General features: G+C 35.8%; 3 protein-coding genes and 1 long non-coding RNA gene across 6 annotated transcripts; 3 read left to right on the top strand and 1 right to left on the bottom strand.

Annotated features, from left to right (window-relative positions):
• The first annotated feature begins 11,069 nt into the window (after nt 1-11,069).
• On the top strand, nt 11,070-12,255 carry LOC105219142 (mediator of RNA polymerase II transcription subunit 9). The gene is made up of 4 exons (XM_029044813.2): nt 11,070-11,403; nt 11,562-11,625; nt 11,684-12,044; nt 12,102-12,255. Exons 1-3 carry the CDS (start codon nt 11,213-11,215, stop codon nt 11,846-11,848), a joined length of 420 nt encoding a protein of 139 aa, XP_028900646.1. The 5' UTR covers nt 11,070-11,212; the 3' UTR covers nt 11,849-12,044; nt 12,102-12,255.
• Nucleotides 11,814-12,255, top strand: LOC105219141 (protein NCBP2AS2 homolog). Its single transcript, XM_029044814.2, has 2 exons — nt 11,814-12,044; nt 12,102-12,255. The coding sequence occupies exons 1-2, from the start codon at nt 11,872-11,874 to the stop codon at nt 12,181-12,183; spliced, it is 255 nt and encodes an 84-aa protein (XP_028900647.1). The 5' UTR covers nt 11,814-11,871; the 3' UTR covers nt 12,184-12,255.
• Nucleotides 12,256-12,605: 350 nt separating this feature from the next.
• Nucleotides 12,606-18,591, bottom strand: Gtpbp1_0 (GTP-binding protein 1). Of its 3 annotated transcripts, none has more exons than XM_029044812.2 (7): nt 18,453-18,591; nt 14,970-15,309; nt 14,721-14,901; nt 14,488-14,651; nt 14,186-14,364; nt 13,534-14,130; nt 12,606-13,473 (listed from the first exon to the last, which is right to left on the bottom strand). In XM_029044812.2, the coding sequence occupies exons 2-7, from the start codon at nt 15,187-15,189 to the stop codon at nt 12,832-12,834; spliced, it is 1,983 nt and encodes a 660-aa protein (XP_028900645.1). In that variant the 5' UTR covers nt 15,190-15,309; nt 18,453-18,591; the 3' UTR covers nt 12,606-12,831. The 3 variants fall into 3 exon arrangements, with proteins under 3 accessions (XP_028900645.1, XP_011193413.1, XP_011193412.1); XM_011195111.3 differs by having other exon boundaries at nt 18,449-18,586; XM_011195110.3 differs by lacking the exon at nt 18,453-18,591 and adding an exon at nt 15,451-15,576.
• LOC128922489 (uncharacterized) lies at nt 15,307-17,188 on the top strand. Its single transcript, XR_008471704.1, has 2 exons — nt 15,307-15,657; nt 15,717-17,188. It is a non-coding gene; the product is annotated as an uncharacterized LOC128922489 (long non-coding RNA).
• Nucleotides 18,592-19,457: the final 866 nt, after the last annotated feature.

The following is a 19,457-nucleotide window of genomic DNA, read 5'->3' as shown; positions in this document are numbered from 1 at the left end:
AAGTTAAATTGAAATTCTGTTATTTATTGTGAAAAAACTTTAACAGACATATAATGATAAGTGAAATAAAATGTATCAACATAAGATGTACTACATTTCATTTATTTATGCTACTTATTTCTGCTTCTGTATCCCTTAGCTTTTCACACTAAATTTAAAATAAGTTCAAAAAGTTCAAAAATACATCGATGTTTCGATGTTTTTGATTTCGATGGGTTTTGGAGAAACATCGATACATCGAACCATCGATGTTTCATTTCACGATGTTTACATCCCTAAGCTTGGATGATGACAACATCAGGATTCTTGGGGTTTTCTAGAGAAAGTCGCAAGATTTATGGTCCTCTAAACATTGGCAACGTCGAATACCGTTCGATGGAACGACGATTTATATGACGACATTGACATAGGCCAGCGAATAAAAAGACAGCGGCTACGCTGGCTAGGTTCTACGGATGTATGAAAACACTCCAGCTCTGAAAGTGTTCGATGCAGTACCCGCTGGAGGAAGCCGCGGAAGAGGACGACCTCCACTCCGTTGGAAGGACCAAGTGGAAAGTGACCTGGTTCACTTGGTGTTTCCAGTTGGCGCCAAAAAGCAATAGTGGGCGAGGAAGCATGGGCATCATGTCATCCACGAACTGATCAGGAGTGCCGATAAAATGTCGGCATCCCTATACAAGAAAGTGATATACCTGGTTAAGGTGGTCTGGAAAGATGCTAAGCTAAAGATGGTGACTAAGACGGACCTTCCGCTACGCCCTAGTGCTCGGTTATAGCTCCCTGTCAAACCTTTCACACCCAAGAAGATCGAGGAGATATTGCTTTACGGCAATCTGTCCCGCTAAAGATTGGAAGGTCATTAGGCTGGAGAAGACTCAATATCGGCAAGCGCTGATACTCCTAAATAAGGTGTCCTTGGCTCCTCTCAGTGATGCATAGGAGGCCATTAGCTTTGGCTTCGAGAAGGTGATTATCCAGAGAAGGGAAGTGATGTCAAACGAGCATGGACGTAGATTCGATCAGTTCGGACGCCGCAAGTATTGGAGGCGGCGTGGAACTTAGTACATTAGGAAAATAGTACAAAAAAGGATTGATAACCAAACTTTCAAACTGATAGTAATTTCCTCCTCATCCCGATAACATTGATATACACATCTCTGTCTATCTCGATTGGTTTTAGGTGTTACAAATAACCGTTATGTGAACAAAACTATTATAATATGTGCATCGTGTTGCGAGACTGAAATAATTACGACACGGCCATTTTTAAATTTTATTTCCCTACTATCCCTACTCTAAGCGATTTAATGCAATTTTAGTAATTTTCAACTATCCTTCTATGGGAGGTATGATAAAGTACTAAAAAGAATTGACTTCAGCAAGTGCAGTTAACAAAAAACTTATTAGATGTAACACCTAATGGATAGATGTCCATTGAAGGTTATCTGACAATTTTAAAGATCGTAATACTTCCGTTATTTGGAGACTATAGTACACAAAAGTTAGTAGTATTCAGGACAACGGTTCTTTTGTGGAACGGAGAAGTGATAAATAATGTATATCTAGGAATTAAAGAGCAACAATTTAAAGACAACAATAGAAATGCCATATCGCCCCTACCATGGAGTCTGGTTGCATATGGTCTTTTAGACCTTAAACAAAGGACTTTCTGCGTTTTTCCACGGGACTAAACCATCTCACCAAGGTCTTCAATTTGTTACTCTCGACGTTTGAACACCATCTAAGCCTGGTAGAGCTTCCGTAAAGTGCACTGCACCGCCTCAACACTAAGCGACATAAAAAGGCCCAGATAACTCATGACCTGAATCAAAACCCATTCTGTCAGATCATACAGCGATCACCAGCTGGAATTTCTGTTTTCTCTTACTCTGATTATTGCACGATATTAAAGTCGACCAATGGAATCGATAACATATAACAGTAAGCGCGTATTTCTTAGACTTTTCTCGTTTCTTCTCTGGAGCTTAACTACCTCTACTAAAACCACATCGACAATATTCCTTAACTGGATGAAGACGTACAGAGTAAATATCTCAGTAAATGATGGTAAAGCAATCCCACAAGCTAGTTAGCATGTACTCCTTCACTCCGGATGAAACAATTGTCACCAAAATACGAGCCGCAACAAGATCAAGATGCTGTGCTTGAGTTACAAGATAGATAGATATTGAATTTGAGGTAAGCACCACGATCAGTGGTCTATTGTGCCCTCTCCAAGTCTACATCGACTCCATAAGACCCAGTACCCTGAAAAATTCCAGGATAGTATTAGGACTTAGCGAGACGATGCGCCCCTCTGTTGGGATGGTATATCCTAAAACTTTGCTCCTGCTTCTGTGAAGCGCTGCACATTCCAGCAGTAAGTGCAGGGGAGTTTCGTCCTCCATGTCACAGAAGCGACAGGTCACAATTTAATGGCTATACACTAATCTTTATTAATCTTTCAAATGGAATTCAAAATTGTGTTATATTTAAAGTAGTTGTGGTTGTGAACCGATTTTCCATCCGTGTTATCAGGGTGTCAAGAAGGTGGGCGATGCCAAGCCCATTTGACATTATTTTTTATCCAAGTGTAGATCACCTCTGCATTTCCTCTGTAAAATTTAGTTTTTCTGATGTTTTCCGTTAATGAGTTAACGCACTTTTAGTTATTTTCAACCTAACCTTTATAAGAGAGGCGTGGTTATTATCCGAGTATATCAATTTTTATGGTGTGTAATGGGGTACGTAAGGAAAACGACTACAGCAAGTTTGGTTTATATAGCTTTATTGGTTTGCGAGATATTCACAAAAAACTTATTTAGGGGCAGGGCCACTCCGATTTAAAAAAACTTACATCCAGATATGCCCCTTCCTAGTGCGATCCTCTATTCCTAATTTTTCTTTTATAGTTTTATTTATGGCTAAGTTATGACACGTTATTGGTTTTCGGTTTTCGCCATTTTATGGGCGTGGCAATTTTCCGATTTCGCCCATTTTCAATAGAAACCCTTTTACGGTCCCAAGGAACATGAGTACCAAGTTTCGTCAAGACATCTTAATTTTTATTCAAGACATCGGATTTCAACTCGTCTCGTCATCAATGAAAGTGTCAATGCGATTCTTAAGGGCGATTTGACAAAAGTACCCGAAACTCTTGTGTACGTGTGTTCGTTCATCCCTTTCTTGCACATTACATTCATCATTTATCAATTTATATATACCTTTGCGACCCACAAAAGCCCTGAAATTATACCCGCTATTTTCGGTTAGTTCTACCAAAACCCCAAATGAGAATTTAATAACACAATCATTAATTCTATTACATATTTATTGAAAATATCATGTCATTTAGGGGTTTATTATTATATTTACTTTATTCATGTATTATCGTACAATATAAAGTATTGAATAATTGAACAATTTTTGCTATCGAACAAAGGTTGGAGGAAGAGTGGAAAATGTCAAATACCCCGTGCGGCCTGGAAGTGTAATCTGCGCACATTATGTGAGGACTCTTTTGGTTTCTTTAGGAGTTTTTGTAAGACCTGTTCTTTCATTAATTTAAGTAGTACTAGATTCATCCAATTTCTGGGAAGTTTGTAATATTACCTTATGTTTCAGGAATTCTAGAACGGGCAACGTTCTAGTCTTAACATCCATGCTTTTGCTGTAGTATTTCCATTGAACTAATTTTGGTGAATCCATGTCCTTGCGATATAAAAACGTTGATTCCTCAATACAAGGTGAAAAGGAATCAGAAAAGTCCTCCTTACTAAACATACAAGAAGTTTTTAAATTTCTATGATCACAAACATTCACTTATTTTACACTTTAATTTCTGTGTTTTAGCTGCTAATGGCACAGCCAACTGAGGTGCCGGTAAGTCCAAAAATACTGCAACTGCTTTGCCCTCTAGCTCATTGGCAAAACTAAGTAGACACACGTCGCGATGATAATGTATGTATGTGATTGGCGTTGAACTGTTTAGCCGGTTATAGCCGAATCGACGAGAGCGCGCCACTGCTCTCTTTCCTTCGCAGTTCGGCGTCAGTTGGAGATTCCAAGTGTAACCAGGTCGCTCTCCCTTCCCCTTCCTCGGCTTCCTCCGGCGGGTACTGCATCGAACACTTTCAGAGCTGGAGTGTTTTCGTCCATTCGGACAACATAGCGTAGCCGCTGTCTTTTTATTCGCTGAACTAAGTCAATGTAGTCGTATAACTCGTACAACTCATCGTGTGCGGTATTCGCCGTTGCCAATGCTCTGAGGACCATAAATCTTGCGCAAATTTTTCCTCTCGAAAACTCCTAGTGTCGTCTCATCTGATGTTGACATCGTCCAAGCTTCTGCACCATAAAGCAGGACGGGAATGATAAGCGACTTGTAGAGTTTGATTTTGGTTCGCCGATATTTCGTCTTGTCCTCATTCACCGCCAGACCCATTCGCTTCGCTTCCTTATCCAGGCGGGAAAAAGCAGAACAAACGGCGCGGATGTTGCTTCCGATGATATCAATATCATCGGCGTACGGCAGCAGCTGTACACTCTTATAAAAGATTGTACCTTCTCTATTTGGCTCTGCAGCTCGTATTATTTTTTTCAGCATCAAGTTAAAGAAGTCACACGATAGTGAGTCACCTTGTCTGAAATCTCGTTTGGTATCGAACGGATCGGAGAGGTCCTTCCCAATCAAGCCGGAGCTTTTGGCGTTGCTTAACGTCAACTTACGCAGCCGTATTAGTTTTGCAGGGATACCAAATTCAGACATCGCGGCGTAAAGGCAGCTCCTTTTCGTGCTGTCGAAAGCAGCTTTAAAATCGATAAAAAGGTGGTGTGTGTCGATCCTCTTTTCACGGGTCTTCTCCAGGATTTGGCGCATGGTGAATATCTGGTCAGTTGTGGATTTTCCACGTCTACAGCCACACTGATAAGGTCCAAGCAGTTTGTTGACGGTGGGCTTTAGTCTTTCATACAGTACGCTCGATAGAACCTTATAGGCGATATTTAGAAAGCTTATCCCACGGAAATTGGCGATGATAAACCATTACAGATGGATCAAATGTGCTGGAATGAGAATTAAAATCCTGACATATTCGGCGGAATAGTTCGTTTAACTCAAAATTTGTTCTAGAGGATTTTAGAAGTAATGGTCTAAACTGCCTAGTTGAACGCAATGGGATATTAAACTTAATATCAGACAATAGGAATGAACTACAAACTAAACCATTCAGAAGTTTTATCAGAATGGGATTGATAGCTAGGATTCCATACCACAGAACCATACTCCAATATAGGCCTTACCAATGTTGTAAAAAGAATTTTAGTAATATACGGATCACTAAATTCTTTAGACCAACGTTTAACAAAGCTAAGAGCACCTTTAGCTTTTAAGACAATTGAATTTACATGAGAATTAAAATTTAGTTTAGGGTCCATAGTAACTCCTAAATCAACAAAGCTAAAAACTTGCTCTAAACTGAAGTTATTTATTACATAGGGAGAAAGATCAACAGTTCTACGGGAAAAGCACATCGTTTTACATTTTTTAAGATTCAGTGGCATATCATTTTTGTGACACCAAGTAACTAAATTATTTAAATCCGATTGCAACTCAGTCCTTTCGTTATGAGAAGTATATGATTTAAAAAGTTTTACATCATCCGCATATAGTAAAATTTCTGAAAACTTAATTACTGAAGGTATATCATTGATGAACAACAAGAACAGAATCGGGCCGAGATGACTACCCTGTGGAACCCCTGAAGTGACACTAATTGAATCGGATAATGTATTATTAAATAAAACTTGTTGTTTTCTGTTAGTAAGATATGAGGATACCCATTCAAGAAGTCTAGGTTGAAAACCAAGAAGATCCAGTTTTTGCAAAAGAATTGAGTGGTTTACTCTATCGAATGCTTTACTAAAGTCTGTATATATAACATCAGTATTCTTATTATCCCTAAAACCCATTGACACATGGTTTACAAATTCAAGCAAGTTTGTTACTGTAGATTTCCCTTTACAAAATCCATGCTGAGAAAATGAAATTAAAGCAGAGATTAAGAAAGTTATTTGGTCAGTGACAATAGCTTTAAAAAAGTTTGGGTATAGCTGACATTTTAGCTATCCCCCTATAGTTCTCAACAGATGATCTAACTCCACTTTTGTGCAAAGGTAATATAAAAGAGTTTTTCCACATTGACGGAAAAATACCTTGTTTAAGAGATAGGTTAAAAAGCTTAGTTAAGGGAAGATAGATATATTTTGCACAATTTAAAGGTGAATTGGAAACTGATGATGAGGAGTAACAAACAGGAAAAGCTGGAGCAGGCGATGTGGCTGTTGGGGACCAATTATTGCTTCATATAATAATAAATTACATTGTGCATATTGCTTACTTCTAACAAAAACTCCATTACTCTCCAAAAAGTAATAGAGAAGTAATGCAGACCCCTCATTCAGGGTAAAGTTGCCGCCCCAATTTCACCCATCTTCATTACTCTTACAACAACAACATAGAGATAAACAGAGAAGATGAACAACACGAATACCCAAATCTACACAAAATAAGAGTGAAAACGAAGGAAAACAAATCACAAAACCCAACCCAACACAAATTCATTCACGCCCATTCGTCGACTTACCCCTACAAAAATTAAATTAAATATTCCCTGGTGACCCAAAGCTCCAACACCCGGCAATCCATCCACCGCTGCTGCCCCAATGGTTCCGATTGCCTGCTCCTCGAACTCCGATATACTTTGCGCCGGAGGGCCTCCTGTAGTTGCTTGCGCATGCGCCTTAATTTTGAGCGCACGCGAACGCAATTGATGCTTTCAATGCATTAAAGACTGTATACAAGACAAATATTTTTACATGGTAAAAAACACAAACATTTGTGTACTTACCCCCTCCACTTGGCTGCTGCATGCGTCGGACCCCTTAAAGCATTTAGAGTATCTGGTAACTCCGACCAAAGCATTTGCAGCCCTTGAGGGTTTGTCGGAGTTAGCTTCCTCCGTTGCAACTCAGGATGCTGCTTGCAAAACATTATATAATGTTGCAGCTGCTCCTGAGTTATCCTTTCTATTCTGGTACGCCTAGAAATAGATGAAATTATTATATTTACATCAAATTGATTAAATTTCCAAAATTACTTATATTTCTTGGTTTTAAATTTGTATTTATTTATTGTTTTTTTTTTAACAGGTGACTATTTGAAGCTGTTTTCTTATGAGGTTCGAGCCAGAATAGCTTCACAAAATATGCCTCACAAGAAATCTCTTAAAATTTTCCTCTGACCTCAGTTATGAGGTTTTTTCAGAATAGGGCTGTTAATTAGGCTGCAAATCACTGATTTGAATAAAACACGCAAAATACTACTCCAAAAGCAGCCAAGATATAGCTCAAAACAAAACTTGTTCAAATACACGGTTGTTTCTTTCTCTCATTCAGGGTGCTTTCCGAGAGAGAGTTGAGTTAAATGTTTAAGCACATTCTACCCTTTGTTGCGTATGTGTGTATGTAGAGGTATTATCCCAGTAAAAAATCTTTGGATTAATACCAAAATCGAGTAATAAAGGAGTAATTACTTGTTCATCCATTTCGAGCATTAAGTGAATAATGAAGGCAGTTTCGTTAATTAAAAAAAAAATGTTAGTTTTCTCGCTTATTGATACATTTTGGAGGAATAAACGAGCTAATAATATGCGAATACTTCGATTATTCTATTATTACCCAAAAATGTATCAATAAAGGAGTAATGAATTGTTCATCCTTTTCGAGCATTAAGTGAGCAATGAAGCATTTTCGTTAGTTTTTACAAAAATCGTTTCCTCGCTTATTGATACATTTTGGAGGAATAGACGAGCTATTAATATGCTAACACATACTTCTATTGCTCGTTTATTACTCCAAAATGTATCAATAACGGATTAACCATAACGGCCAATCATAACTGTTAATTTTTGTGGAATTCTTTTGTTTACAATAAAAGCGTATTTTGTCACTTTAAAATTGTCTGAAATTTGTAATCAACGCGTGAACATTATTGTAGTATCGTGAATATAATCAGATAAAAAGTGGTCAACTGTTGCGAATATATACGGGTAAAAAGTGATAATTAATTTAAAAATAAAAAATATTTATTCTAAGCGTCACCTAAGGCGATTAGTGAAAAAAGAAATTCAAACATTTTCTACAAAGAATCGAGAGGCTGTTTAACTTTTTCTTTTTCGGTAAGATCTGAGTTTTGTATATTTTATCTTAAATAACTTATTCATATATGTATGCCAAGGCGATTAAACTGGCCCTTCGAAAATGTAAGGCAACATTTTACCGAAAGACCTATTCAATAAAATCTGCTTCGTCTCAGGAAAATTCCTAAATCATAACTTGATTTTAAATAATTACAACTATGCATATACAATGTATTTATAATTTATGTGAATTACTAATACTTATATTTTGAAAATTAAAACATTGAATTCAATTATTTAAAAAATAGTTTAAATTTTTCTCTACTCTTTTTGGATGTAAATAATATTACCCTTTTTGTGCTCCTTCTGGAGGCAAAAATCATTACTCTTTTTGTGCTCCTTCTGGAGATAAAAAAGATCACTCCCTCTGCTCTCGTTTCGGAGGTCAAAAAGAGCCCAAAAGAATTCTCGATTTGCGCTCCATTAGGAGCTCAAAAGGAGTGATCCCTCGTAAGGACATGCTATGTTAAAAAGGAGTAATAAATGCATGGGCCTCGGAGCATTGTGGAGTAATCCATTACTCGCAAAGGAGCGATCTAAGATTAATCTTTGAATCATCCGATTTTTTACTGGGATTGAAATTTCTTTGAATGTGTTGGAGTTTCAGTACCCATGACTTGCATAACTGGGGTGAGAGGAAAATTTTTAAGGAATTCTTGTGAGGCTAACCTCATAAGAAAAAAGCTTAAAAAAGTCACCATGTGAGGTGAAAAGCATTTTGCTGTCAAACAGCTGTTTTAATAAAAATAAACAAATACAAATTTGAAAGCGATAACAAAGAAATGTAAGTAATTTTTCAAATTCAATAATTTTAATGTAACTTAATCATTTCATTATGTTTGAATTTTCGCCAGCATAAGGTAATCTGCGCCAACTACCGTGGTATCTGCGCCAACTACCGTGGTATAAGTCTCCTCAATATCTGCGCCAACTACCGTGGTATAAGTCTCCTCAATATCGCATATAAGGTTTTGTCGAGCGTATTGTGTGAAAGACTAAAGCCCACCGTCAACGAACTGATTGGACCTTATCAGTGTGGCTTTAGACCTGGAAAATCTACAATGGACCAGATATTCACCATGCGCCAAATCTTGGAAAAGACCCGAGAGAGAAGAATCGATACCCACCATCTTTTTATCGATTTTAAAGCTGCCTTCGATAGCACGAAAAGGAGCTGCCTTTATGCCGCGATGTCTGAATTTGGTATCCCTGCAAAACTAATACGGCTATGTAAGCTGACGTTGAGCAACACCAAAAGCTCCGTCAGGATCGGGAAGGACCTCTCCGAGCCGTTCGATACCAAACGAGGCTTCAGACAGGGTGACTCACTATCGTGCGACTTCTTCAATCTATTGCTGGAAAAAATAATACGAGCTGCAGAACTAAATAGAGAGGGTACAATCTTCTACAAGAGTGTACAGCTCCTGGCGTATGCCGATGATATTGATATCATCGGAAGCAACAACCGCGCCGTTTGTTCTGCGTTTTCCAGACTAGATAAAGAAGCGAAGCGTATGGGTCTGGTGGTGAATGAGGACAAGACGAAATATCTCCTGTCATCAAACAAACAGTCAGCGCACTCGCGTCTTGGCTCCCACGTCACTGTTGACAGTCATAACTTTGAAGTTGTAGATAATTTCGTTTATCTGGGAACCAGCATTAACAACACCAACAATGTCAGCCTTGAAATCCAACGCAGAATCACTCTTGCCAACAGGTGCTACTTTGGACTGAGTAGGCAATTGAAAAGTAAAGTCCTCTCTCGACGAACCAAAATCAAACTCTATAAGTCGCTCATTATTCCCGTCCTGATGTATGGCGCTGAAGCGTGGACGATGACAACATCCGATGAGACGACTCTTGGGGTTTTCGAGAGAAAGGTTTTGCGCAAGATTTATGGTCCTCTAAACATTGGCAACGGCGAATACCGCAGACGATGGAACGATGAGCTGTACGATTTATACGACGACATTGACATAGTTCAGCGAATAAAAAGACAGCGGCTACGCTGGCTAGGTCATGTTGTACGGATGGAAGAAAACACTCCAGCTCTGAAAGTATTCGATGCAGTACCCGCTGGAGGAAGCCGCGGAAGAGGACGACCTCCACTCCGGTGGAAAGACCAAGTGCAAAGTGACCTGGCTTCACTTGGTGTTTCCAGTTGGCGCCAAAAAGCAAAAAGGAGGAATGAGTGGCGCGCTCTGGTGGATTCGGCTATAATCGCTTAAAGCGGTTCCTACGCCAAATATATATATATATATATATATATAAGGTAATCTTCACAATATTCAAAAACTTCACAATAGTGAGTGTGGTGATTTTTGTGATGGCATGAGAATAGGGCTGTAAATTATAACTCGCTTACACCTCGCTTGAGAACGTTCTTATTAGAACTGTGTCATTCTGCTAGTCCGGCATAGCTTATATAGTCGATTACTAGCAATGCATCGCCACTCGAACATTCTGGCAACTACGAATATCGATCTCTGGATAAATTTGACAAGTTATCGATTTCGATTGTCGATTCTAGTTTGTTCTTGTACTCACTTTCTTAACAATATAATATATATTGAAAAATATTTTGATTGTGAATTGTTTAATTTTTGTACATTTGTTTTTTAAATAACGTTTCTTTAAAAAGTGTTACAAATTATTGAAATAAAAAATTTAATATTACATTGTTTTTCGGAGTGGCGGCAATACTGAGTTTGTTTTGACAAATGTGTATGTGGCTACGTTTACGTTACAAATCGTATTAACCTCAGTATGTATTTTATCTCTGGTATGTATGTACTGTGCTGTCATCTTTGCTGTGGTATTGACCATTGTATAGAGGTATTGACAAAACCAAACATTGCCAAGATTTCATTTACAGTATGTCAAATTTGTGAATTTGTAGAAATTAGTATTTTATATGAAAAAAGGTTATATATAACAAGAAATTTATAAAAATGGAATTGTCTCCTGGTGGACAATCTGTTGATAAAAAACCGATTTTAACACCAGACGGACTTATACAAACGTCAAACCCTTCCGACAACAATACAGTACCAGAACAAGCCTCCAATCCATCTTCACCGGCGACAGGCCATAGCACAAATTTGACAGCGATTTTACCTGTCATATACGAAATTATTCGCTGGTAAGTATTTTGACATTATTTTTAATGCATTCGGTGATTTTTATGCACCACCGTCAAATTTTTTGTATATTCTCATTACAAAAAGCAGAAGAAAACAATCTGATTTATTAAAATTATGTAACTTATGCAAGTGCTTTCTTATTTTTTAAATTAAATAGTGTTGAAAAGGATCCCCTTGATAACGCGACCAAACAACGGGAATCGCAAGAGTGTAGTCAAAAAGTAAGTAATTAGATAGCAATTTAATAATATTGCATTGGTAATAATTATATCTTATTAGATAATAGAATTGCAGAAACGCTTTGATATTGCAAGAGCTGAAGTCAAACAATTACCAGGTATATACTACAATAAAGAAGAGCAACTGCAAAGGTTAGAGCTTCTGCGTAATCAATTAAACCTTAAACAACAACTTATCCGAAAGTACAAAGACATCCAGCTTTAACGAAAACGGTCATACTAAAAACAATGGTATTTCGATTTTTGCTACGTTATTTGGCTAATAATGAACAGTTAATTCAGCGGATGTCTGAGAGTTACCCAATGCGACGTGCTGCTCAAATGGTTGTATCCATTATGTATCGTACCAAGAATATGGCTCAGGAGCGTGGGATACATGACATGACTCCGGAACGTTTCAAGTAAATCAAAAAAATCAAAAATCAAGATGTAAAGGTTAAAAGATTATGTACTTCTAGGTCATTTATGGCTCTTTTCAAAAACAATCTTAAGAAAGAAATTGAAGGCGTAAAGGACGAAATAAAAAAGAAACCGTTTTAAAAAAGCAATGTAGAAATAGCATACTTATCGATAAACTTAGTGATATCACCTATAATAAATTATATGAAATTACGTTGCTTTCTTTTTTTAGAATGAGATAAGGAATTATTGCGTTTAACATTTGATTCTATTTTTATTATTATTAATTTTTAATTATTTACACGTTATGTAGTATATAAAAATAGATATTCATTCATGTTATTTCTCTTACTGCTTCGCACCAATTTGAACTTTTCTGATAGAACAAATTTTACTTTGGAATTATGATAACCTTTAGATAAAGCATAATATCAAAGAGAGGTACAAAACAAAGAATATTAAATGTTCAATGAAGATTTCAACAGGATTCTATAATTCTGAATTTTACATTCAAATGCTTCTGGTAACAAACATGGTCCGTGGTAATTCGAAACAACAAGGTATTTAATTCATTTGTTTATTCATAACTAGTAATTGTCAAATTATTTTGAAGTAACTAGTAATTAATGAACGAAAATTACTTATTTTCATATATTTTTATAACCAAAACTGTTTTATACATTTTTTTAAATCCAATCTTTAAAATTTAACAAAAAGAAAAAAATAGTAATCCACTTTATAGGAATAAAGATAAATAATTTAATACAAATAATAGCCAATATGGTAATTTTACTTTTTTATAGCAATATGTGAACTGTTTGTTTGAGCCGGTAAATCGCTTAATGAGCTGCCCACACTTAACCCACTCACTGATACCGAGGAATGGGATGAACTTCGTCTCTGGTGCTTAGCACCACGCGTGTCGCGTTTATCAACACAAGTCTCAATCATTCCATCTAAGCTTTGTTTTATCTCATCTATATCTGTTGATTGAATTTGCTTTTTAAATATTGCCGCTTGGATATTGGGGTTTTGATTTTGATTTTGTGGTACGGCATTAGAATTGCCTTGTCCGTGGCTTTGTCCTCGACCTTGCATTTTATTCGGTTTCGATCGATGTTGCAGAGCTACAGAATTTGTAATGGGTTTCAAAACGTTCCCCACTGCTTTAGTACGACCTTCTCGAAAAACCATTCTTTGTCCAATGCGAATGTACTCGGGGTGTTTAATGAATCGAAACTTTACATGGGCTTTGTCGCCGGTACGTAGACAATCTTTCGACATATTGATGATAGATGCTGTTTGTCGAATGCTTCCACAGTGTACCATGGCTTGATAACGGGAAGATATAGTAGTAGGATGATGAAGAACAAGAATTTCCCCTTCGAACTCCCAACAAGCTTGCGGTTTTAATTCTGGACTAACCATTACCTGAAAATTTTAGGTTAGCAACATAACACAAAGATAGAAATATATATGTATTCTCATTACCATTCCTTTACGTATTTGAGATCGTTTTATCTTTTTCAATGCAAAACTAGCAGTTTGACCGCCACGCACTTCTTTGACATTCATTCGCTTACGATGTATGCTCTTTACAGCGATCGGTATAAAATTTCCTAATGTATCTGGTCCAAGCATAAGGTTATCATTTAATTTTATTAGACCTTGCAGACAAGTTCCAGAAACCACTGTGCCCACACCAGGCACTGAATAGGTGTCATCAATTTGAAACTCTGCAGGCAAGTTGTCTTGCCCAGTCATTCGGGTTGTTAACAAATTTAAAAACATTTTCAATAATTCCAAATTATCTCCTGTAACGTTGGAGACTTGAAAAATCGGACACAAACGTTGAGAAACAAAGTTTGTTGCACTTAACACAACATCGTCTGGAGTTTTTACCATAACCGGTACTTTGCGACAGCCCTGCGACTTTAATATTTTAAAAAGCAATTTTAAGTTATCTTGTAAAACATTGGGAGGACACATATCAATTTTTGTGACGACCACAAATACTGGTACCGACAATGCTAATGCCAATCCTAAATGCTCTTTTGTCATACCAACGATACCAGCATTTGCCCCGATCTGCAAAAATAAAATATAATAATATAGCTCAATAAATTGCTCTTATTTTAATTACCATAAGCATTCCGAAATCCGGGGCATGTCCTGTCATGCCAAATACAGTCGTTTTCAAATAACGTTCATGCCCCGCTAAATCAATGAAAGTGATAACTTTCGCGGATTTTTCACAAATCTTAACCCAGTCAAGCGTGCCATGATCAGGCTTATTAACTACATTTCCAACACTATCGAATCCTAAAATATAAGGTATAAGTAATAATCAAACATTCACTTACTTATAACAACTACAATTTTAAAAACTAAAGTATGGTGAATTTAGCGTAGGATATAATTGTATTATGTTAATATTTGATATACCTAATATATCATTTCCCACAGAACTAGTGCGTCCAGTTTCCATTTCATGTTTGTGTCGAAACAACCGCTGGCGAGCATGTCCACGCCCATTATCCAACTCACCATGCGTTAGAACTCCCAGTAAAGTAGATTTTCCCGCATCTACATTGCCAACCACTGCAACACTACACAAAAGTTCAAAATAAGCGCTTTAAGATAAACTCTTACAATGCATATGACATTTGTTTTCCTACCGAATTTCCATAAAATCTGAAGTATCGACACGTTTCCTTATCAAATACTGTCCTGCCAAACCCTTTTCTACTTTCCTCTGTCTTAGTAAAACTACATCAGCATCGATTGTTGCAGCTAAAGATTGCAGTGTGGCGACCGAAGCGCGATATTCCTCCTCATCCAAGCCATTATCGCTACCATCTATGTAATCGTAATGACATGGTAATTTAATAATTGAATGCAAATACTAAAAATATACAACATTTTACCTTCTCCTATACCGATTTCATATATTGTTTCACCACGGCAGTCTACTGTACGCTCTTCTAGCCTCTTTTTTAGCAGCTCGAACTGTTCTTCTGTTGGGCTCACCAAGACTTTTTTCCCACAAATACTGGAATAATCAACTTTAGGACTATGCAGACGCTGGAATTCATTAATAACAGCACTGCTGTCATCTTCTGGTGTCAGAGGATTGTTTTCACTCATAGTTGCCTAAGGGACTAAACTATTCCGAAGTTAAATTAGACTTTTACTTTTTTCGAGAAAACCTGTAGATCATTGAACCCATCCAACTTCATTGCCTTGATCAATTTTTTTATAATTTATCTGTAAATAAAAGAATAAGTAAATAATTGTGTTCATGATTATGCATACATATGTACATATGTAAGCACGAGTATATGCAAAAGTTTTAATTTTTCAAGTACACAAATAAATCTACATATCTATATGGGTGCAAAATCTCACCCAATTTCGAAATTCGACAACAAATTGATATGAACTGTTATAAAGTTAGTATTCATTGTGCGGTTGAATGCGAACTGGAAGAGCCGACATTTAAGGCAGACGTTTATATACCATTTTATGCAAAATGATGATGCAATGAAGTTCAAGTTGGTGTAAATTCGCAGAAAAGTGATTACGCTTGGTAGCGTACACACGAACACTTACGATGTATGTATTTATATTTACAGTTTAAAGATGATGAAATAATATATTTTCTACCCCAACAGTACCCTGAAGGAAAAATTCGAAACAATCAACTCTAAATTTGTAAATTGAATATATTATTACAAAAACGTAAAAAGCAGTCAGTTTTTAAAGAAGAATTGTAAAAAGGCTAAGTAACTCGAGTTAAAAGAAATGAGTTTATACTAAACAAGTAAGGAGGGCTACGTTAGGGTGTAACTGAACATTTCATATTTCCGCAAATTACTTATTTAATTTTATTAATAAATACATATTTTCGGCATAAAGGCAATGGGCCTAATCATTGAATCTCCAGCGAATTCAATTTCGATACGATATAGATTTTCGATCGAAAATGTTCATGCAATCATTGATTCCATCGATAAACTGCTTTACCACAAAGTGACACCGTAAACTGGTTTATCGACAAATGCGACAAATTTGATAAAGTGTCTGTGCTTTTTGCTTTGTTCAACAAAAATTAAAACTGACCTTTAACTATAGTGAAATTTTTTCCAAAAAAATATTTATTTCGACTGAGGCTCTTTGAGAAAATTCTTTCGCTATTTCGAGTGGGCAACTTTATATCGCTTTTAAACATCTTTCCGAAACTCATTCACCAACGGATAAATTTCGACCAAAATTTTCGATTTTGCGGATTCAATGATTTCGTAATTAGCGACATCTATTAGCCGCGGAATGTATTTTTTCGAGTTGGTAAGTGAGTTCAATGTGATCGTAAATTTTATTTTCGATACTGTTTCAATGATTCCGACGTAGAGTTTTTCGATCGAATCGAACCATTTTTCGATCGAAACGGATTCAATGATTAGGACCATGGTAGTTTTGTAACTTTTCGGTTAACGCAAAAATGTGGGTTTGGCAATAGTCGGATTTCGCCCAAGGACGAACGGACATACAGACATGGGTTTCCCACAACAATCGGTTCTACGTTACCGGAATTGACCCGAATTTTTTCCGGCCAAGGGCTGTTATTTCGACGATCGCGTCCTGTTTGGATCGGTATGTTTTTCCGAATTTCAACTCTACTCATTCCTCTAACCACTTTGATGTATAGAACCTTATATCTAACTCGTTTAGTTTTGGGTGACACAAGCAATCGTATTATGATGAGTAGATTTGAAATGCGGAAAAACATTCCGATACAAACAGGGTTAGATTTTCGGAATAGCAGCTTTTGGCCGGAAAAAATTCGGGTCAATATTGTGTACACTTCTTCTTTGAATTCCCCAAATCTCTTGCTAAATTCACTACTTCTTCAATGTTTGTGCTTCTTTATTTAAAAAATTATTACATACATTTCGTGATTAGTTAAGTTACTCTTTGTATGGAAAACAAACTATCCAGATTCTTGTGAGGACTTGTGTAAAATTTCATAACGGTGGAACGAATCCGTAAACATTTCTATTTTCCTACAATTAAAATTTATTAATACAGATTATCGACCTAAACTACCTTTATCGTACCTTTATGTCAAACGATTTATTTTCAAAACTTCGAATTAAGTTACAAAATAATTTGAAGATTTTTAAGAAAAGTTTACATAACAAATATAGAATTATGTTGTTACGATAAATTTTAGAGGATTCAACCTTAGTTTAAATTAAAAATAAACTAAACAAGTAAGGAAGGGCTAAGTTCGGATGTGACCGAACATTTTATATTCTCGCAATTCATTTATTTAATATTATATAATACACAATTTGACCCACATATACGACATATATGAGGAATAAAGTCCATTGAAAGTTGGAAACCCTAATATTAGGATAAAAGCACCGAGTTCATCATGTACGATATATAGGGCCCTTGGATATCTATGGTCCGATTTCGTCGATTTTTAGAAAGGGGCTGCCACACTATAAATGCAGTATTTATGCAAAGTTCTGTTCCGATATCTTCACTAGTGCTTACTTTACCTATTGTAAAGTAAACTATTCAGATCGACTTCAAAGTTCTGGTATATAGGAAGTAGGTGTGGTTGTGAACCGATTTGGCCTATTTTCTCAACATATCATGGGGTTGTAAGGAAAATATTACAAACCAAATTTTATTGATATTGGTCGAGCAGTTTCGGAGACCCATAAGTGGGCGGAGCCACACCCACTAAACATTTTGTATACCAATTGATGGTGGAGCCCTTCTGTACCTTCTTTATAAAGTAATTTAAGGTGTGTTCCCTTACTGAATTAAAGCATTTTTAGTAGTTTTAAACATAACCTTTATATGAGAGGTGGGCGTGGTTATAATCCGATTTCCTCCATTTTTGGACTGTATAAGGTAGTACCTAAAAGATGCATTAAATGCTCCCATAAATTATTCTATGGTTATTCCAAAATATATACATAAATGAAAATAATGATTATACAATGTACTTTTATTTCAAAATGTCGGTTGGGAGGAGCGTGAAGAGAAGCAATTGGCCTAATCAAAAATAACACAAATAAATACATACATATGTATGTACATATAACTTTTTCAATATCCTGAATTGGGGTTTTTTTTATTATAAATAAAGTAGAAGGACTGGGATATGATATGTAGTTGTTGATGGTACACAAACGCTTTTTTGTTGGCGTATTCAAAAATGTATAATACTTAATTTATTTATATAATATTGTCTTCATTTCCACCAGAATTGGACAAAAGACAGTAAGAGTATTACTACTTGTCTTTTGCAATAATAATTGTGTTTTCACCAAAACTTTTATATCTTGAAGTATTATTAACGTATATATTGTGTATTTATACATACTTACAACATAGGACTGCAATAAGTATTTTCTATAATGTATGGAATTTGTTGGCAATTTTGTACTCTTCTTATAAACAATTTCTTAATTATTTTGGTCAAATTGATGCACTTGAGAAAGAAAACAAAATGTTTGACGTGACAATAAGATGTTGCCAGACCAAATACTAATTATGTTACCAATTAAAGTAATGCACAATAATTGTGTTTTCGTGTGTGGCTGTGTGGTGAAAATTAAAAATTTTGAATTTTTTATTATTCATATGGTCATAATTGATATATGTGTAGATATGTCTATATGTTTTATATTTGTTAATTTTATTACTATATTTAATAATTTAAATAGAAATTGCCATATAAATTTATGAAACCAATGATAAACTTTAAAACTGCTGAAGTGAAAACTTTCCATCAATATGTGAATATAAGCAGTGTTTGATTTGGATTTCCTCATCTCATCACCTTAAACATTTTGATATATATAACTCTATATCTAAATTGTTTACTTTTATTCTTTTACTTTATATTCTTTGCAACATGTTGCGAGAGTATACAAATGTAGTATGTTGTCAGTTAAAATCTTGCATGAGTACTTTTAACAGCTGGAAAATAAAGCTGAAGCTACATAACCAGCGGATGCGTATAAGTACGTTTGATAGATGAGTTGAATACTCATGTTCTTATTGGAAGAGCTCCATAGCTTACGCATGTTTTTCTATAAATATAAAACTAAAAAAACTAAATTATCTAAAATATAAAAATTAATCGCTAAATGTGTTGCTAAGCGCTGTTCTATTTTTATAATTTTCCTTTAAGTACAATGATGGTTCTTACGTACAGAAATTTCAAAAATTACCGGAAAAAGTCTAAAACCAAAACTTTTCTATATTACCTTACAAAAAATTTGTAATCGGCTAAATACTAAATAAATGTATATAAAAATTAATATCCATTGGTCTCGTAAAAAAAACGACTAAACCGATCCGGCACGATCGGCGCCTATTATACATAT

The sequence above is a fragment of the Zeugodacus cucurbitae genome, chromosome 6 (genome assembly GCF_028554725.1).
Source record: "Zeugodacus cucurbitae isolate PBARC_wt_2022May chromosome 6, idZeuCucr1.2, whole genome shotgun sequence".
Lineage (NCBI taxonomy): Eukaryota > Metazoa > Arthropoda > Insecta > Diptera > Tephritidae > Zeugodacus > Zeugodacus cucurbitae.
This window is presented reverse-complemented; position numbering and strand designations above follow the sequence as displayed.